At 40.8% G+C, this 21,990-nt stretch overlaps 1 protein-coding gene across 5 annotated transcripts in view; it reads left to right on the forward strand.

Moving 5' to 3' along the window:
* atp2b3b (ATPase plasma membrane Ca2+ transporting 3b) overlaps positions 1-21,990 on the forward strand; it is a 61,239-nt gene that overhangs the window by 24,040 nt on the left and 15,209 nt on the right. For all 5 annotated transcript variants that reach the window (XM_077612914.1, XM_077613080.1, XM_077612998.1 and 2 more), the window contains 18 exons: positions 65-106; positions 1,192-1,356; positions 1,475-1,546; positions 1,620-1,762; positions 1,991-2,123; positions 2,233-2,342; positions 2,433-2,567; positions 3,775-3,881; positions 3,976-4,051; positions 8,467-8,625; positions 8,733-8,912; positions 10,593-10,680; positions 10,847-10,953; positions 13,713-13,904; positions 14,946-15,159; positions 15,873-16,084; positions 18,520-18,627; positions 18,767-18,949. In XM_077612914.1, the coding sequence (XP_077469040.1) occupies positions 65-106; positions 1,192-1,356; positions 1,475-1,546; positions 1,620-1,762; positions 1,991-2,123; positions 2,233-2,342; positions 2,433-2,567; positions 3,775-3,881; positions 3,976-4,051; positions 8,467-8,625; positions 8,733-8,912; positions 10,593-10,680; positions 10,847-10,953; positions 13,713-13,904; positions 14,946-15,159; positions 15,873-16,084; positions 18,520-18,627; positions 18,767-18,949 (2,426 nt within the window). The remainder of the gene's footprint in view (positions 1-64; positions 107-1,191; positions 1,357-1,474; positions 1,547-1,619; positions 1,763-1,990; positions 2,124-2,232; positions 2,343-2,432; positions 2,568-3,774; positions 3,882-3,975; positions 4,052-8,466; positions 8,626-8,732; positions 8,913-10,592; positions 10,681-10,846; positions 10,954-13,712; positions 13,905-14,945; positions 15,160-15,872; positions 16,085-18,519; positions 18,628-18,766; positions 18,950-21,990) is intronic.

Below are 21,990 nucleotides of genomic sequence, written 5' to 3' on the forward strand. Positions count from 1 at the left end.
ACACTTTAAGTTAAATCTGTCTTTGTGTCTTGATGTTTTTGTCTGATGCACGCTTTCTCCGCAGGAAAACAACCTGATGGCACAGTGGAGAACAACCAGAACAAAGGTAATGCAATGATATGTAATTTAGACGTGTTTAGAAAATTAGATGAGATGAGATGAGATTATATATATATATATATATATATATATATATATATATATATATATATATATATATATATATATATGTGTGTATATATATATGTGTGTGTATATATATATATATATATATATATATGTGTGTATATATATATATATATATATATATATATATATATATATATATATATATATATATATATATATATATATATATATATAATTTTCTGAACCACTTTATCCTCATTAGGGCCTAATCCTAACCGAACAAACAAATTTAAATTAACTTGGATTAATATATACAGACACACTCAGACATACGTTTAATGTAACTTTACACAAAACTGAATTCTAATTTTGTTTTACATTTTTATACCTTCTGGCCGGGTTAGCTGTTTGCCACGCCTCCACCCTCACGTTCGCTATCGATGGGCTGTTTGCTGTTGTATTCCCTTCACAATATTCCGAAAATGATGCACCCAAATGTCCTCAGAATAGGATAACGCACGAACACTTGCCAACGAGAAGTAGTCTTGAATTAGTGATCGCTCGTGATCTAACGGGAGCTAACAGGCTAAAGGGGTAAAAAACACTGAAAAAATGCAACGCTCCACTCAGTGCTCGCAGAGACGTTACAAAGAGGTATAGTTGCGACCAGAGATATTACAACGAGGGAGTTACGAGCCAGTGCCCCTGATGTTCTTATGAGCAGCCAACAATAAGTAATATACTATACTGCTCGTATTAGCGGTCGTTCCGGCATTCGCGCTGAGTGACGGGAAAAAAACATGTGAAAATGCAACGCTCGGCCCAGTGCTCGTAGATATCTGTTATATACGGAAGAGATGCGGCAAAAAAGACAGTGCGCTACAATGATAAACAGCCTCTCATGTCTTGGTCACCTGGCTTTCTCGCATCTCGAAATTTTTCTCGTATCTAGAGATAATTATTTGCTCGAAATTTTCCTCGTATCTCGAGCTGCTCGTATGTAGAGGTGCTCGTATGTAGAGGTACCACTGTATTCTGAATGTTTTTGTGTGTCTGATTTAGCCAAGAAGCAGGACGGGGGTGTGGCCATGGAGATGCAACCCCTAAAGAGTGCAGAGGGAGGGGAAGTAGAGGACAGAGAGAAGAAGAAGACCAATGTACCCAAAAAGGAAAAGAGTGTCTTGCAGGGCAAGCTCACCAAACTTGCAGTTCAAATTGGAAAAGCAGGTAGGCATCGTTTGTTATGGGCTAAGATTGTGTGAACATATTTGCTCCTGGAGTATCCTAAATGTATTGGATAAAGAAAGAAAATGAAGGAACTAACTAATTGGAAATTCTATTACAGGTTTGGTGATGTCCGCAATCACTGTCATCATTTTGGTTCTCTACTTTGTCATTGACACCTTTGTCGTTGAGGGTTAGTATGTGTGCCCATCTCACTAGAAAAAAGCTCAACTCATAAAAGCTGAAAGTTATTTCATTTATTCCAGGTCAGATGTGGGTAACAGAATGCACACCAGTCTACATCCAATACTTTGTCAAGTTTTTCATTATTGGAGTCACTGTATTGGTGGTGGCGGTCCCTGAGGGGTTACCGCTTGCCGTTACCATCTCATTGGCCTACTCGGTCAAGGTAAAGTGTCTTATTCAAGGAAATTAGTTGACAAATTACAATAAATGTTTGAAAAAAGGCATCTAAAATGGACCCAGCATTACATTACATTAGAGTTCTATTGCTATAACATAACTTGTACGCCATATTGTGATACCAGCTATGAATCAGGCTAATGTCAGTCATCATTGCAAGTGATTAATTCTCAAACACAATCCAATCTGCCCTTCATCGCATTTTGTTTGCCAGAAAATGATGAAAGACAACAACCTCGTACGCCACCTGGACGCATGTGAGACCATGGGCAATGCCACAGCCATCTGTTCGGACAAGACAGGCACGCTCACCACCAACCGAATGACTGTGGTACAAGCCTACATAGGTCAGTAAACACAAGGAAAATGCAGTGTTATATACAATATTGTGATTACACATTGATGTGCTACCATGCCTCACTAGTAGTTAAAATTTGTTTAATTGTTGTCGTCTAGGCGACGTACACCACCGTTTGGTCCCAGATCCTGGACAGGTCAACTCTCGGACATTGGATCTAATGGTCCACGCCATTTCCATCAACAGTGCCTACACCTCCAAGATCTTAGTGAGTCCTGCTGATATCATTATGTTGCAAAAATGTACATTTCCTCTCTCTGTGTTTCTATTTCATTCTCTTCTATTCGCCTTTTATTAGCCACCAGATGTAGAAGGCGGTCTAGCAAAGCAGGTGGGCAACAAGACAGAGTGTGGCCTTCTAGGATTTGTCTTAGACCTCCAACAAGACTATACTCCCGTCAGAGAGCAAATCCCCGAGGAGAGACTATACAAGGTAGGGATGACGACTATGTCCACCACAGCATCCATTTTTGCATCTTGTCTAGCAATAATGAAGGTCGTGATTACTAGAATTCTGTCTCAAGATGACTCACAGATGTGTGAACAAGAGCTGGGTTGGTGTCAGCTTTGTGCCACACAAGGAAGCCAGACTATCGCCTTACTAAGACTCAAGATATAGATATTTAAAACAAGTAGTTTTTAAGGATACATAAAAAAATTATTGTCCCCGTAAAAAACGAGCAATAAAACCAAACTCGCATTTCATCATATCAGGAACTAGCAGAGAAGTATATATAAAATAAAATAAAAATACATGAGACATCATTACTGTCTAAATAGAGAATCTTAACAATAAAAACTTTCAAGGTGACACTGTGTGGTGAGCCAAACAAATGGAAAAATATGTTTAATGCTCTTAAGGATACAGTACCAATAGAGCCAAATTGATGTTTCGGTATTGTGGCTGTCTGAGAATGAATGGTCTGGTTCTTGAGCAAAAGAAATATGAGCATAAGCATGTTTAAAAGTCGGGCTTTTATCATTAACTGCCAACCCAGGTGCTCACAGAGGATCTGTTGCTTACACTAAACTTAATTCTAATTTTTAAAATATTTTTTTACCTTTCTTCTCTGGGTTGGCTCTTTTTGCCTCACCTCCATATTGACTTTCAGCCAGAGTTTTTAAAAGGAACCTATCGAGGGTTGCTTGCTTTTGTCTTCCCTTCAAAAGATTCCAAAAATGACGCATACAAATGTCCTCACAATATGATAACGCACGACCACTTGCTAACTTGACCGGGTGTTCCTCTCGTATTGGTGAGCAGGCTCCGCCACGCGTACACCACTCTCATATTTTTCAATTATTTCGTGCTTAGTATTGATTGTCATGCACAACTCTTCATTGCACCTGCTTGCTTTGGACCCATTGTTGTTCCCTTTATTCTGCACTAACTAACGCGAAAAAAACACGGAAAAAATGCAATGCTCCGCCCATTGTTTGAAGGTATCTTTACTATGCTGTTCTCATAAGCAGCCTCTTGCGTCTTGGCCACCTGGGTGTCTCGTATGCTCGTCTCTAAAAAATGTCTCATATCTCAAGGCAAATATTTGCTCTGAATTTTACTCATATCTCGAATTCCTCATATGTCGGGGCACTCGTACGTCAAGGTATTACTGTAATACAATTTCTTTTGCTCTCAGGTGTACACCTTTAACTCGGTGCGTAAATCTATGAGTACTGTGATAAAGCTGCCAGATGGTTCCTTCCGTCTCTACAGCAAAGGAGCCTCTGAAATCATGCTGAAAAAGTGAGTAGAAGCAGGGAGAAGAGCTCAGGCCATCAAATATGTCACACTGGTGCAGATTTTTCCTCTTACAATAAAGTATTCGTTCCCTCCCCAGGTGTTCTTACATTCTAGATGCCAACGGAGAATCACGTGGTTTCCGTCCAAGGGACCGAGATGAGATGGTTAAACAGGTGAATGATTTAATGTCTCATCTCGTTTTCTGAACCCCTTTATCCTCATTAGGGTCGCGGGTGCCGATCCCAACTGTCTCCGGGCCAGAGGCGGGGGACACCCCAAATCAGTAGCCAGCTGATCGCAGGGCATAAGTAGACGGACAACCACGCACACTCGCACCCATACCTAGGGGCAATTTAGAGTCTCCAATCAGCCTACCATGCATGTTTCTGGAATGTGGGAGGAAACCGGAGTACCCGGAGAAAACCCACGGAGGCGCGGGGAGAACAGGCAAACTTAACATAGGTGGACCGACCTAGACTTGAACCCAGGACCCCAGACCTGTGAGGCCAAGGTGCTAACCACTCTCTCCACCCGACCGCCCATGATTTAATTTGGCCATTAGTCTGTGCATTTTTCCTCCACAATTTAAAGAATCACTCAATTTTAAAACAACTAAAAAAGGGCCATCAATTAATGGAAGGATAAAGAACATCTATTGTTATCATACTTCAGAGGACACAGAGTTGGGGGAGCACATGAGCAAGAGGTTACTTAACGAGCCAACTTTATTTCTATTTTTAGACTTTGCAGACCCCTATAGGAACTGTTTAAAAAAAGCATCAAATCTGGACTCAAGGCTGCTCTCAATTCTTATGTCGTGTCAAGTTTTTCATTTATATAATGCCTATTTTCTTACTGTGCCACCCGATGATGTAATGCAGTGTTTTCCGACCACTGTGCCACAGCACACTGGTGTGCCGTGAGCGTTGCTCAGTTGTGCCGTAAGAATTTACAAGGATTCATAAATTGTAATATTCAGAGAGAAAAATGTTAATGTTACAAGATCAAAATCTAACTACTACTATGAGATTAAAATTTAAATAGGACGAACATTACATCATAAATTTTACTATTACAAGATTCAAATTGTTAAATGTTGAAATTTAAGTGTATTTTGTTCCTTATTTTTATGTAACGTGAAACGGAAGTTGTTTCACGGGTTTCAACTTTTGTTGACGTCTGTGACCACAAAATTTCTCTTTGCAAAATGTTAGGAGATGGAAGTAATATTGAGAGTAAAAAAAAGTCGTAATGTTACGAGATTTAAGTTGTTCTCTTGTTTTTACGTTACGTGAAACGGAAGTTGTTTGGTTTCAAGGGCATCAACTTTTGGCCAAGTAAAGTCTGTATGAGTACAACATTGCTTTTCACACCGTATTAGGAGACTTGAAAGTAACTAATTTAAATTGATAGGCATCCAATTAATTTAATAAGTAAAGACTGGCTGGTAATGCTCATGTTTCAGTGCCATTGACGTTGCCAGAGGTCCAATGAGCATCACGTAGTTTGGTGTGCAGGCATGAAAATAGGGATGGACCCAATCGCAGGGAAACAGGGAGGCCAGGAACAGTGGTGGTAACTGAAAAGGCTTAATTCAAGACAAGAAAAAACAAATACAAACAAAGGCAGGGAATCAAAAAATACCCAAGTAAACCAAAAGCTACAGAATCAAGTATACCAGGGCAAGACTTGGACACACACGTAACACTGACATAACAATGACAAGGACACAACAAGAAACAAACAAATAAAGGGGACTTAAATACACAGACATGGGTTAACGAGACATGGAGAACAGGTGGGTGACACACAGGGCAGGCGACAACAGGTGTAAGCAATGGACAATCACAACGACAAGTTACACAGAGGGAAAAAGTCAAGACTAAATCAACACAAAACTCCAAAAGAGCAGAGCATCCTGATGCGATTTCTCCAGGTATTACTAGTTATTACTAACTGTAACATTAGACACAGCATCTCCTCACTTTGTTATACAGACGCTCCCCTACTTACGAACATTCAACTTACGAACAACGGTACATACGAACATGTCTGCAAATTACGTTTAAGTCCAAAAATGTTCGCAAGTCCAATTTTGTATTTCGCGCCTTTTTCGGAGTAGTACTTCTTTCCGCCGCTAATACCGACGCCTGGCGCTGTGAGAGCTCAGCTCACCCAGCATCTACCTTCTTCTTCGTTGCAATGCGGAAGTGCGTGAATGTATCTCCAGTGTGCAAAGAACCTTTTTCATTTGTATCATTAAATATCTCATGCATCCAATATTGAATATGGTTGGTAAAAAGCTAAAGGCTTCTATTGAGGGAGTTGCAAGGAAGAGGCAAGCCATTTCATTTGAAACGAGTGGCAATAATAACGAAGCTTGATGCGCGTGAGAGTGGTGAGCGTTTCACGGGCATTGAATCGTTCGACCGTCAGTACCATTTATAAACAGAAAGATCGAGCAGCAGGACCCAAATATTGAACGTTGCACAAAGTTTGCAAATCAATTGAATGATGCCATACAGTGCTACCGCATCATTTATGATGAAAAAAAAGAAGAAAACTGTGCAATCGTCATTAGGTCGCTTCTTTTGGCCAGTTTCTAATACATAAATCTCTCTCTACAGTACTGTACATATTCTCTCCATTTTATTAAATGTTTTTTTTTTCAGTACAAACCAATGCGTGTTACTGATACAAGCCTTAAACATACAAATGCACTTATATAAACCTTCAATATACTTATATCGGCCTTAAACATAAATTATAATACAAAATATAGCACTGAATCAACTTACAAACAAATTCAACTTATGAACAATCGCTCGGAACCAATTGCGTTCGTAAGTAGGGGAGCGTCTGTACTTGCCATCAAATTTCTAGATCAGTCTAAATTATTCACAAGCAGAAAGCGATACTAACCGTCTTGGTGACAGGCGCGTTGACCTGCCTTGCGGCTACCTTAGTTGATGCCGTGAGAAAAAAATGCTCTTCTTAGACAACTGTCTTCCCGCCCACTTATTTTGCTTGCATTGTGGAAGCTTTATGCCTCGCCAGCTCATCATCGTATATTGTCCTTCTCTGCTGTCTTGACTAGTCTGGGGGCTAGGGGGTGTTTTCCCTCTCAGCGTTGTCAGAAAGAATACCAGAAAACAAGCTGAAAAGGTCACCAGTTATTAACATCATCTGGAAAGACAATGATTTTTTATTCACTTACTGGCTGCTGCCATTGACGGCGATGGACGTCCAATCTATTTTGACTGGGTGAAGTTGTCTTGGACGTCTAGCACCATCCATAGCATGCAATGGATTAAATACTATTTTTTCATTCATTTTCTGAACCGTGTATCCTCACAAGGGTCGGAGGGGGGTGCTGGATCCTATCCAAGCAAATTACGGGCAATAGGTAGGGGACACCCTAAATTGGCGGTCAGCCAATTGTAGGGCATAAGGAGATAGACAACTATTCACACTCACATCTAGGGGGAATTTAGAGTGTACAATTAGCCTACCCTGCATCATTTTGGGACGTGGGAGGAAACCGGAGTACCCAGAGAAAACCCACGCAATCCCGGGAGAACATGCAAACTCCACACAGTTAGACCAACTTGGGATCGAAGCCTCGAACCAAGTTCTGTGAGGCCCACACGCTAACCACTCTGTGTATTTCCGTCTATTTTCATATTGATTTCTTTTATTTAGTTTTTATTGGAATTGTATTCACTTGTAAATTTCTTTTTAATTGCAAGAAATAAAAGGAAAATCAAATAATGTTTAAGAATAAAAAGTTTAAAAAATTATTTCAATTCAAATTAAATTCAGTGTTATTTGCAGTTGTCACCACTGTGTATTTTCTTTTCTGTATGCAATTTTCTGATTCATTCATTTTCTGAACCGCTTTATCCTCACTAGGGTCGCGGGGGGTGCTGGAGCCTATCCCAGCTGATTCCGGGCCATAGGCGGGGGACACCCTGAATCGGTGGCCAGCCGATCGCAGGGCACAAGGATACAGACAACCATGCACACTCACCCATACTTCGGGGCAATTTTGGAATGTGGGAAGAAACCGGAGTACCCGGAGGAAACCCACGCAGGCCCAGGGAGAACATGCAAACTCCACACAAGTGGGCCGGCCTGGATTTGAACCCAGGACACCAGACCTGTGAGGCTGACGCGCTAACCACTCATCCGCCGGGCTGCATGTATGCAATTTATTTTCATTTATTTTGTTTTTATTCAAATTGTCTTAACCCAATATGGCCATCTGAATCATAATTGATATATCCATTTTGAGCATTGTGTTATAATAAAAAGTGATATATCAGATAAATACAATAGAAATTTATGACAAATTGCTTTTGATATTTTATGGTATTTTTGTTCCAAGGGACTATTAAATTTTCAGAATTTAAAGAATTGTAATTTGCCATTCATTATTTAGTTTAAATGGCCAATTACTATCGCTTTTTTAAACGTTTTTAAAGTGTCAACATTTGAATAGCTGTCCACTACAGTGTCTACTGCCTTGAATGGCTTAGTTATACTAGTAGCTTCTTTGCTCAGTTGTGATTATCATTTTACTAAACAGGTGATTGAGCCAATGGCATGTGAGGGCCTGAGGACCATTTGCATCGCTTATCGTGACCTGCCCTCCAATCCAGAACCCGACTGGGAAAATGAGGGCGAAATAGTGACCGAGTTGACATGCATCACCGTGGTCGGGATTGAGGATCCTGTAAGACCGGAGGTAGGAGTCTACCACTGACTGACTGGCATTGATAATGCAGGAGGTGAACAAATGTTGTCTTTAGAAGGTAATCTCCTCATGTTTCTGCGTCCACCAATTTTCCCAAGGTACCCGAGGCCATCCGGAAGTGTCAGCGCGCCGGCATCACTGTACGGATGGTGACTGGCGATAACATTAACACAGCCCGGGCCATCGCTGCCAAATGTGGAATCATCCATCCCGGGGATGACTTTATCTGTCTGGAGGGCAAAGACTTTAACCGACGAATCAGAAATGAGAAAGGAGAGGTGAGTGGGGGCATGTTGCATTTTGCATGTTTCCTTAATCGTATTTAAAGGTTCATCTCAGAACCCTGACAAATTCCAGTAGTGGCAATGGTTACTCTGCTGTAATACATGACTTTTTGATATCTAGTGGTTCATGTCTGCCCCACAGTTCAGAGTTTGTGATATGTTACAACATTCTTGTGTTGATTTTCACTAGATAAACCAGTTATGTTATGAATGTTAATTTATTGACTTCACACTCAAATGAGTAAGTTTAAATGTTCAGGGGTAAAATGCAGTGCGTCTTGATTTTCATGTTGACGCAAAGCTCGCTGCACAAGTTTTTTTTTTTTTTTTTTTTTAACTTTCGACAGACCAGTCTCCACCCAAATAGACTTTCCGCCAAATGTACGGGATACTATGTGGCAACTACATGGGTGAATGAAAACACAGTTTTTTACAAGACCTTAGAAGTGGTGAAAGTTCCTGAACAATAGTTGCTAGTCTAATACTATTTTAATGAATATTTAATCAAGGTACAGGCAGAACTCTGTGAAAATGTGGCGAGTTTATTAAAAAATGTATGAACATTATGCATGGAACCTTCTGAATTATTGTAGGATTCAATTCTTTGACACTATTGTTATCATCTGGAATTTTTTTTTAAATCTGGTAATTTTAGTCAAACAGTGTTACCTTGATTTCAAGTGTCGCAATGTACATATTTTGTGGTTTACGAGGTCTTACTTTGCAGTGGGTTGACATGTGCAGCCACAGGACTGAACTAGAAAAAAAAGTTGAGGATCTCCCTCACTTCATGTTGAATTGAATGCTTTTATTGTCATTATACAAGTATAATGAGATTTAAAGCGTCACCACAAAGCGCACAAATAACAACAACAAACAAACAGACAAATAAATTATCAATAAATAATAACAATAAATTATAGATAAATAATCAATAAACAGTAATAAATAAATAGGTAGTCCTCAACATAAACAAAAAAGTAGGGAAGTGCATAAACAACAAACAATCAAATGAAAAGATAAATAATAATAAATAATATATAAATAAATAATCAATAAATAAGTAATAAATAAACAAGTAGTAGTCAACATAATAGATAAGTAGTAGTCAACATAATAGATAAGTAGTAGTCAACATAATAAATAAGTAGTAACAACATAGATCAGTAGAAATTTCCCAAATATGGGATGAAATAAAGTTCTAATCTAGTCAACATGAAAAAGTGGTCACATAAGTACGTAAATTCAAAAGTATTTTCAATCAACTCTGTTACAAGCACCTAAAATTTCATTGAATTATAAATTGTGTCTAGCATAAACTCTTGCTCAGCAGAGTGAGGAGTGACTAGTACATGCATTTCCTATGTTATGAGAATATGCCGCTAGGGAAAATAGTCCCTACAATTTTTACGAAACTGCTACATCCCTTAAAGCCTTTTTATTAGCTAAGTGCAACACTTAATGTGATGAAGAGGTTCTCGTCAAGGCAATGGATGTTTCCATTGCCAATCAACATTATTTTTTTAACAACCTCACATCCTTGATATATGACGGTAAGACGGCTGATGTCTACATTCTTGTGTTTACTCACAGTAATCAATCTTCTTGTTTCCTGTAGAAGAATTACATAACATTATCTGTGGGCTCTCTCTATTGTTTATTATCTGTGTGCAGATTGAACAGGAGCGAATTGATAAAATCTGGCCCAAACTGCGTGTGTTGGCTCGGTCTTCACCAACAGACAAGCATACTCTTGTCAAAGGTGAGTTAAGGTTTACTCAAGTTACACGTACCCTTTTTCACACTTGTATGTGTGTGTACGTGTACGTGTACGTGCACGTGTATGTGTACGTGTATGTGTATGTATATGTGTATATTTATATTATATGTATATATACTTACCTCTAGTTTCTCTGGCGCCCATCTAGGCATCATTGACAGTACCGTTATAGAACAGAGGCAGGTGGTCGCAGTGACAGGAGATGGAACCAATGACGGACCCGCTTTGAAGAAAGCTGATGTTGGCTTTGCTATGGTAACTATAACTGTTGCAGTCTTAATTTCCTCTATTGGTAATTTCACTGTTCACTAATGAATTGCATAAGGTAATTGAAAAGATTATAATTACACAATTTTTCATTTTAACAATCTGACTTCCCTCTGATTGTGATAACAAATCCATCCGTCATTTTTTTGTTCATTGGAACATTTTTCAGCGGGTGAGGGGTTAGCGCGTCTCAGGCCTCGTGTGGGTTTTCTCCAGTAACTCTGTTTCCTCCCACATCCCCAAAACACACAGGGTAGACTCTACCCTTTAAATTGCCCCAAGTTATGAATTTAAGCATGAATGGTTGTCCATCTTTTTGTGCCATGCAATTGAATGGTCACCAATTCAGGGTGTCTCTCACCTGGTGCCAATAGTTGACTGGGATAGGCTCCATCATCCCCTGCTACTCTTGTGAGGATAAGTGGTACGGAAAATGAATGAATGAGTATTCTAACTTTCCTCTCTGATTGTTATAACAAATTTATCTGTCTATTTTTTGTTCATTGTAACTGAAAACAGCTTCAGGAGCAGGTTAAGAAAGAGTGAGACCAATTTAAAGGAAACTGATTTATTACCAGACTGCAGGATGGGGAGAGAGCTCCAACAGCTGTGAAGCCACAGTTTGTTGTCCTTGCAACTCTCTCCCCAATGAACAGTGGGTCAGTCTTAATATAGGAAAACAGGGCATACTATAGTTTCTATGACAATGACCAAACTTTGGGCAAAGTCTGATTAATCAGTGTCAAGTCTCCATGACAACAACCAAACTTTGGGCAAAGTCTGATTAATCAGTGTCCAGTCTCCATGACAACGCTGGTTCTATACTTACAAAAACTGATACAATATGAACAAGCAATTCCCAAGCGACTTTGTCATCTTATCTTACAATCTTATCTTACAGTAACATTTCTGCATCAAGAAAGAAACGTTTTTTGCATATAGTAGACTATACTGAATAAGCACATATTATTGGGACAGTTTCGTCATGTTGGGATTAAATAATTTTGTAGCACTAATGAACAGTTTTGCCTCACCTGCCACAGTATAAATACTGTATTTTTTGGACAAGCCAATAGTCACACTAGCCAATAAATTGCACAATGCAAGAGGAAAAATCTGACTTAAGTTGCACCTGAGAATTAGTCACACTAACCAAGGAATGAGCAATGAAAGGGAAAAAAATATATATAAGTGGCACTGGAGTTTAAATTGTATTTTTGAGGGGCAGTTTTTGAATTTATCAGAAAGCAAGATCAAACTTTATATATAAAGCAATAGTAAAATAAGAAACAACAGACTAAATAGGCACCTGTTATTGTAACATATTAACAGTTTATTGCAGGGGTCCCCAAACTTTTTCCTGTGAGGCCACATAACTTTTCCCTTCTCTGATGGGGGCCGGTGTCAGTTTGTAACAGAAAAAGTGTGACGATCATAGGGGAGCTTAAAAAAATTATTGTTTTCCAGAAAGCCACACATAACCAAATAACCCTTTCCAGGTTCTTTACAGAAAAAAAGTCAGGAAACAAATAATAACACTATTAATGAAATAAATAATAACTAAATAACCCTCTCTGAGTTGTTCACAGAAAAAACAGTAAATAAATAACACTATTTATGAAATAAATAATACCTAAATAACTCGCTCTCAAAGTTTGCGCTAACTCCACGAATAAAAATGAGCAGTTGCGCTGTGTATTGCACATCTGTGCTTTCATCCAGTGCTAATGAAAAAAAGTCAAATTCTTTTGTCTTCTGCTGCAGCTGGGCATATACATTACTCCCGATTTCTTCAATGCGTCTGGTGATTGTACTTGCCGACAGACTTACAGCATTAAATGCATCTTTCTTCTCGGGACACACCTCCTCCGCACAGCATCCATACATTTCTTAACAAACTCTCCGTCAATGAAAGGCTTACCGCTGCTTGCTATCAGTTTAGCAACCCGAAAGCTGGCCCGAATGGATGCCTGGTTCAGCTGAGCTTGGCGTACAAATGTATTCTGCTGAGATAGTAGTCCACTTTTTAGCTTTGAGAGTTTGTCTGCTCGTATTTGGCCTTGCAAGCTATCGTACTTGTCTTTGTGATGGGATTCATAGTGTCGGCGAAAATTGTATTCTTTGAATACCGCCACCGTCTCTTGACAGATGAGACAAACAGCCTTTTCTTTGCATTGAACAAAAAAATTATTGTTTGTCCACTACAGGTTAAATACCCTGCATTCTGAATCAATTTTTCTCTTACCTAACTTTTTCGCCATTATTTCGTTCTCTCTTTGACAGGGCCTAGGATTTTTTTTCTGGAGGCCAAATAGGAAAAAAATCCGATAGCGTCTCTGGTATTGTTCAGAGGGCCGGGCCAAATGTGCTGACGGGCCGTATCCGGCCCGCGGGCCGTAGTTTGGTGACCCCTGGTTTATTGGATAATTACTGCCTAAAAACACAACATATATGCGGTTGGTGGTTAGAGTGAAAAAAATAAAATACGTACGTATATAAATTGCAGGCCCGACCAAAGTACGAAAAAAAGTGCGACTTATAGTTCAGAAAATACGATGATCTGTCATTTTTTAAATTGGGGTTACGTGCATTTTTCTTGGCGCGCATCTTTTACTCATGCCAACTACTAAAAGGACAACCTAGCATTGAGGCAGTGACTCTCGAGAAAGATTAAGAGTGCTTCAGCACTCCCATGATTCATGGCGTGACTCTTTGCATCTCCTCCTCACCATGGCAATCTCTGTCAGGGCATTGCCGGGACTGACGTGGCCAAAGAGGCATCTGACATCATCCTGACGGACGACAACTTCAGCAGCATTGTCAAGGCGGTGATGTGGGGACGAAACGTCTACGACAGCATTTCCAAGTTTCTGCAGTTCCAGCTCACCGTCAACATAGTGGCTGTCATCGTAGCCTTCACCGGTGCCTGCATCACTCAGGTACAAACAGTTAATGGAACTCTGTAATTAATGAACAGAATTGATCTTCGTCTGGGCACATGGTGAGTGGCAGATAGAATTCCAAACTTATTGAAATTTAAATGAGCAGTATGTGAGTTTGCACTTAGATTAAAGAAACAAAAATACTCCTAACACAGTTCTCAATAGACGAGATCTTCCCAATTTAAAAGCGTCATAGTTTATCTCCCGTCCATCGTCAGGCGATTATGAGATCAGTTCTTCGCCTTCCTCTTGGTTGTCATGTGAACTAGGGCTACCATGTTCTCAGTCAGAATGAACAATGTTGTGTACTGATAGAAGCGGCCTGGCGGATGAGTGGTTAGCGCGACGGTCTCACAGTGGGGGACCTGGGTTCAAATCCAGGTTGGTCCACCTGTGTGGAGTTTGCATGTTCTCCCGGGCCTGCGTGGGTAAAGAATAGAATTAGAATTTTACTTCTATTATTTTTTCATTAAAAAAATATTTATTCATCTTACATTTTTCTAGTTTATCAATTTAATTTATTTTTAGCATTATAATATTTATTAAAGGGTGGCACGGCGGAATGAGTGGTTAGCACGTCGGCCTCACAGCTCTGGGGTTCTGGGTTCAAAACAGCTCGGTCCACCTGTGTGGAGTTTGCATGTTCTCCCCGGGCCTGCATGGGTTTTCTCCAGGTACTCCTGTTTCCTCCCACTTTCCAAAGACGTTCATGGTAGGCTGATTGGACACTCTAAATTGCCCCAAGGTATGGGTGCGAGTGTGCGTGGTTGTCTGTCTATACTTGTGCCCTCCGATCGGCTGGCTACTGATTCAGGGAGTCCCCCGCCTCTGGCCTGGAGACAGCTGGGATTGGCTCCCACACCCCTCTGAATTGCCCCTAGGTATGGGTGACCCTAGTGAGGATAAATCGGTACAGAAAATGAATGAATGAATGAATAATTTTTATTATAGTTTTATAATATATCATAATAATATAATTATTATTAGACCTTGCCAGTTTAAGACCCATGGCCTAATGGAGAACCCATCTCTGTGCAGGACTCTCCTCTGAAGGCGGTGCAGATGCTGTGGGTAAACCTCATCATGGACACGTTTGCCTCTCTGGCCCTGGCTACCGAGCCCCCCACTGAGGCGCTGTTGCTACGGAAACCCTACGGTCGCAACAACCCACTAATTTCCCTTACCATGATGAAAAACATCCTCGGTCATGGCGTTTACCAGCTGGTCATCATCTTCACCCTGCTTTTTATTGGTGCGCACACATTTACAAAGGACGCAACGGAAGATTTATTCACTATTATTGAGAGGTCGAGCACTGAATTGTGATTTCCCAATCCCTTTCTTAATAACGGCACCTGATATGGCTATAATTGGATTATCAGACAGTATATGATTTTTGCAGAAGATCAGATCTGATCCAGTGGTCATGTGTTTTCAGGACCATGGTGCTTTTCACCTGCTGTAAATTATACCACTAGGAAAACATGTGAATGACACTATTACTTCTCTTTAAAAACTAAAATCAAAGTATTTTGTAATATTTATAAACAGAGCATTTCCTTAGCAGATACGGGCAGGGTTTACTTTAAAAAAAAAAGATTTATCATTAATGGTTGCGTATTTTATGTATTTTTTTACTGGTCGAAAAATATTAGTAGCGGCAAAAAAATTCCTGAAATCTAAGTGGAAGATAAAAAAATAAATTAAAAAAAGCAATGTGCCCTACAACACATTTATAAGATCACATCCTATCAGAGGATTAAAACGTGTTTGCAATATTTTAGCAATTTGAAAAAGAAAATTTGTTTAAGGTCTGACCGCTGCTTTTTACTAGTGTTTGGGTGAATAACTTAACAAATTCATTGAACTAATAGATAACAACTGCGATTATTATTATTTTTTAAAGTTAAAAAATAGACCAATCACTAATCTCTTCTTGTCTTTCTTTCCCTGGTCTGTTTTCAGGCGAGCACATTTTCAATATAGACAGCGGGCGCAACGCTCCGCTCCACTCGCCTCCGTCCGAGCACTACACCATCATCTTCAACACTTTTGTCCTCATGCAGCTGTTCAATGAGATCAACGCACGCAAAATCCATGGGGAGAGAAATGTCTTCGATGGCATATTTTCCAACCCCATCTTCTGTTCCATTGTTCTGGGAACCTTTGCAGTTCAGGTAAGACCAACATTCATTTGTGGGATTAAACTATCTGTTCTAACCCTTTCAGGGATAATACCCATCTACTCAAGAGTTATTAGTAGGTTAAGAGGTCACAGGGTGTGTTTTGTGGTAGTTCGTGAAAGAAGGTCATTGATATTGAAAAAACCTGTTGGCGGCAATAGCTGTCCAATCATTTCAACTGGGAGGGCCTGGAAGGGACCATTTGATCAATGGCAGCCAAAGAGTTCGTGAGGTCATAAAATAAATAGATACATTTTCTAAAATACATATAATAAATTTTCAAAATACACACAGGGCACATTTATTTGTATTTATGTCCTCTTTTTAAAAACATTCATTTTCATTTATTTTTAGTTTAGGTTTATTTTTTATTTCTGTATTTTTTAATCTCATCTCATCTCATTTTCCGAACCGCTTTATCCTCATTAGGATCACGGGGGGTGCTGGAGCCTATCCCAGCTGACTTCGGGCCAGAGGCGGGGGACACTCTGAATTGGTAGCCAGCCAATTGCAGGGCACAAGGAGACAAACAACCATTCACGCTTATACTCATACCTAGGGGCAATTTAGAGTGTCCAATCAGCCTAACATGCATGTCTTTGTAATATCAGAGGAAACTGGAGTACCCGGAGAAAACCCACGCAGGCCCAGGGAGAACATGCAAACTCCACACAGGTGGACCGACCTGGATTTGAACCCAGGTCTCCTGCCGTGAGGCCGACGCGCTAACCACTCAGCTGCCAGGCCACCTAATCACTCATGGCTTTTAAAATTGACTTTTTAAAAATTATTTTATATCGTATGTTACCATTTAAAGAATCCGGGATCTCGTTCTTTCGGTCACGACCCACAGCTCCTGACCAGAGATGAGGGTGGGAACGTAGATCGACTGGTAAATAGAGAGCCTCGCCTTTTGGCTCAGCTCCTTGTTGACCACGACGGACCGATGCATAGTCCGCATACTCGACTGGTGGATGAGACAGGGGTCTGGCTCGTCACATCAAGCATTATCACTGGCAGTCAAATCCTGTTATTCACAGTGCATTGCATTTTACAATCGTCACACTTTTCACTCGAGGTGGCGCTTCCTGTATCATGACAGATTTTTAAATTAAGCATTTGGACCTTTTTTTTTCTTTTTTCTTTTTTTGAAAAAAAGACTTACTCCTCAAAACTATGTTTTGAAGGGACAATGATACAAAACCATCAGTTTTTTCCAGGCTTTTTGTCATGTTTTTATTTTTAGTTTGCTGTTTTGTGCAACCTGTTTTTTTCACACTCAAAATTATGCCAGAGTTATGAGGATATCTGTGCACACATTTAAAATGTTGGCAGGATTTTACAGAAGGAATTCAGTAAAATCTGGTTTAAGCAGTTATAGTAGGTTCCAAGATCTGCAGCAATTGTCAAATAACCACAATGAAGAGACAGTGTTCATATGGTGTCTATTTAATATTATTTGTACTTTTCAAACCCTCTCTGTGCTATTATTTACCTCCTCAGGGTAGACACTACCACAAAGTGGCCATTGAAATACTTAGTGATCTTTTTCCCCCCATTTCGTGTTTCTATTGTTTCTACTCTATAATAGTAACTAGTCTAGTCTAGTGTACAGTACAAGTCAGTACACTATATATAGCCTATATAGTATAGTGTACGGTGCAGTACTTTATAGTAAAGTATTGTGTAGTGTAGTATACCCTATATAGCACGGGGTGGCGAACAAGTTAGAGACACAAAGCAAAAAAATTAAACCATGAGAGTCAAAGAGCCACACCTTATGTCAGAAGCAACATAAAAAAAATCCAATCTGCCAAATGATTTTTTGAATGTAATTTATTATGTTTTTAATGGGCCGTGATGAATTTGAGATTGTTTCAAGAGAGAATAAAAAAAGAGAAACATGAAACAAGGCAAACAGCCACAGTGTACACAAAATATGATAAGAAGCACTAAGCCGCATTTATTTTAGCCAGGAGCCCCATGCGGCTCGAGAGCCGCGTGTTCGCCACCCCGCTAATAGTATAGTGTACTGTGCCGTATTTTATTGTATAGTATAATATTGTATAAAACATACTGGATATGCACATTATTGTTATCGTTGTTTTTTTTTGCATATCTTTTTAAAAATAATTTTATAGTATAAAATCATTGACAACAATAGACATCCAATGCATTTAAACTAGGAAATGTGGGTTTGATTGGTCATGCTTCGAAGCCATTGACAGTGCTAGACATCCAATCTATTTTGTCTGGCAGCAATCATTTTCTGCCAATCTCTCTCAGTCAGAATGGATTGGACATCTAGCGCTGCCAATGGCAACCAGTGAGTTCAATGACTGCCCTAAGGAGTTTAGTGTAATACACAGCGCCTTGGTGTGTTGTGTTTTAATCTTCATTCATACAGTACATGTTTGTGTCCGCTTCAGATTGTGATTGTGCAGTGGGGAGGCAAGCCATTCAGCTGTGCTCCACTCAACGTAGAACAGTGGCTCTGGTGTCTGTTTGTGGGGGTTGGAGAGTTGCTATGGGGTCAGGTAAGAAGAACCTCTTCAGCTTTGCCGGCTAGGTGGGAGCTTTTTAAGTGGAATTTTCCGCTGATGCGGGCCCATTCAACAGTATTACGTGATAACCTGACCTTAGCAATAGTGAAAATGTAACAAAGTTGACGTCCAGGTGATCGCCACTGTCCCGTCGGAGCGGCTGCCGTGCCTGAAGGAGGCGGGTCTCGGTCTGGAACCTGGAGAAGAAGAAGGAGAGGACCTAGCGGAGGATGAGGAGGAAATTGACTGTGCAGAGAGAGAGCTACGTCGTGGACAGATCCTCTGGTTCCGAGGCCTCAACCGCATACAGACTCAGGTACAGTAAGAATAATGAGAACGAAACCCAGAATGCAAAATTTGATGGCACTCTCTAGTCTAGTTTGTTCTCTCTGTGCTCTGCTTTTCCTCCTAACGTGTTTCTTTTTAACACAGCCAACATTACAGTATGTTCTGCTCTGACTCACATTACTATTCTCTCTTAACTAAGAAGAGTTCTTTGTAAGATGCGACTCAACATGTATATGTATAAAAGTATTCACAACCTGTACTTGAGTAGAGGCTTATCTAACTGACAAAAGTACAGAAGGAATAATAATAGAGTAGATACAAAAACGAAAAGTACAAATGGTTTTTGACTATTGTTAATAGTGTACTCTTACCTAACCATTTTGGTCATTGCCAGAACCCCCAGTTCAAAAATAATGGATGTCTGTCGCTGCTGATGGCAATGAATGATTTGGAATGACAAATCTTCATTATGATAAATGTAACTGTTTCAATTTGTGGGAGCTTGACAAATGTTCCATAAGATCATGAGCATGTGACCGAGCTAAATGTCAGTATTGGTAAAGAAGAAAGAAAAAACATCCATCTAAATCAGGGGTCTCAAACTTGCGGCCCGCGGGCCAACTGCGGCCCTCGGGACGATAATTTGCGGCCCCCGTCTTAATATGAAAGATCGATGTTTTTTTTTTTTTTTTTTTTTTTTTTTTTTTTTTTTTTTTTTTTTTTTTTTTTTTTTTTTTTTTTTTTTACCCCTTTCCCCATGATGGCGCCGTTTAAGTGGCAGCCAGTGGCAGTAGCTCTGTCCACTCATGTTTTTCTTGTTTTACAGCATGTTTTACATGAAAAATTAGAGGGAACATTGACATGCACCTGCTTGTTGCAGGTGTGATACTGGTGTGCCGATAGCGAGCAATGATGATGTCGTGACCGGATGATTCGCCTAAAGACGTTTCGCCGACGGACGTTTGACAGACGGACAGGTCGTACTAGTATTTGTTAGTTTAATGATTAAATACAAATACTAGTATTTGTATTTAATCATTAAACGCTGTTTTCAGCTGGATTTGACCGAATTTGAGAGCATTTTGAGCCGTTTGGCGAATGGACGTCTATAGACGTTTTTTTGCCTCCATCGCGATATCATCCAGTATTTGTATTTAATCATTAAATGCTGTTTTAGGATGGATTTGACCCGATTGCTGTCATTTTACCCCTCGGTTCTGCTACATCTGCCTGCCCAAGGGTGCTTACTCCCGGACTGCCATTGATGGTAGACGAACATTGATTTTTACTATAATTTGGACAACACCGGCGGCGGGCCGGATTAAAAATCCTAACGGGCCGTATATGGCCCGCGGGCCGAGGTTGAAAAACTTGTACACACACGATCCGGCGGGGCGAGCGTTCGAATCCCGTTTCGGCGAAACCTCCGTTCGGCCGAATGAACGTTCGGTGGAACGTCCATTCGGCGACCTGCCCGTCTGTCAAACGTCCGTCGGCGAAACGTCTTTAGGCGAATCATCCGAGTACCGATGATGTCGCTCACACTGGTACTCAGTGCGCTCAGGGAGGTTGTCTTTCTGCTCAGACCAACAAAAAATTAGAGGGAACTTTGGTTCGGAGCTGAATGAACCAATCACGGTGAGGTATACGGCTCTGGAGGGCGGGACATCGGCCGGGCTGTCCAGTGCCTCGCTCACTCACTCATTCATTCCTCCAATCAGCTGGGCGGAGGAGAAGCCGTGAGGCCGATCACTCCGCTCGGCGCGCACACTCCTCCGCTGCTCTCAGCATAGAACTGAATGAGGCGCTATGATCCGTGATCCAGCCTGTGTCAGTGTCTGTAGCCATCTCCGCGATTGAAACGGAGAGCGAAAGTGCACATGCGCCACAAACCCGCGCGACTGAATGTGAAAGATCAACCCGAGACTCATTCCAAGTGGAAAAACATATTACAGAGCCCCAGAGATGTCTCTTTCAAAGCCTGCCGTGAAGAGAAAGGTCGGTGATGAGCACAGACAGTTTCAAGAAAAGTGGGGAGTGCAATATTTCTTTGTTGAACACAGGGGCACCCCGACGTGTCTCATTTACACTGAAAAAGTTGCGGTGCACAAGGAATACAATTTGAAACGTAATTGTACTACGAGACATGCTGAGGAGTACGAAAAATACCAGGGAGATGAGAGAGCCAACCAGGTTGCCAGTCTGAAAACACGTCTTCTGAGGCAACAGGATTTCTTCAAGAAGGCTACCAAAGACAGTAATGCAGCAGTCAAAGCTAGCTACGCCGTTTGTGAGTTGATTGATCCTGTGCTAAGTGATCCCAAATGGCTCATGGACTTGGCTTTTCTTGTTGATATCACACATGAGCTTAATGTACTGAACAAGAAGCTACAAGGCCAGGGGCAACTTGTCAGTGCTGCCTATGACAACGTGAGAGCATTTTGCACTAAACTTGTGTTATGGAAAGCCCAGCTCTCTCAGACAAACCTTTGCCATTTCCCAGCATGCAAGGCTCTCGTGGATGCAGGCACACCATTCAGTGGTGAGAAGTATGTTGAGGCCATTTCGAAGCTACAGGAGGAATTTGATCACAGATTTGCAGACTTCAAGACACACAAAGCCACATTTCAAATTTTTGCGGACCCCTTCTCCTTTGATGTGCAAGATGCCCCTCCTGAGCTTCAAATGGAGCTCATTGACCTGCAGTGCAACTCTGCACTCAAAGCCAAGTTCAGGGAGGTGAGTGGAGAAGCAGACAAGCTTGGGCAATTTTTGAGAGAGTTGACCCCCAGCTTCCCTGAACTTTCCCGAAGGTTCAAGCGGACCATGTGCCTTTTTGGGAGCACATACTTGTGTGAGAAGCTCTTCTCCACCTTGAACTTCAATAAGTCCAAGTACAGGTCCAGACTTACTGATGAGCATCTTCAAGCTCTACTGAGGGTCTCCACTGCTTCCTCCCTCAAGCCAAATGTGACTATGTGAGAAGAAGCGCTGCCAGGTTTCTAGCAGCAAGGAGTAGGCAAGAGAAGCCGTGTTCAGAATATTTCATGTTCAATGTTCCATTCAAGT

Source organism: Stigmatopora argus, chromosome 1 (assembly GCF_051989625.1).
Source record: "Stigmatopora argus isolate UIUO_Sarg chromosome 1, RoL_Sarg_1.0, whole genome shotgun sequence".
NCBI lineage: Eukaryota > Metazoa > Chordata > Actinopteri > Syngnathiformes > Syngnathidae > Stigmatopora > Stigmatopora argus.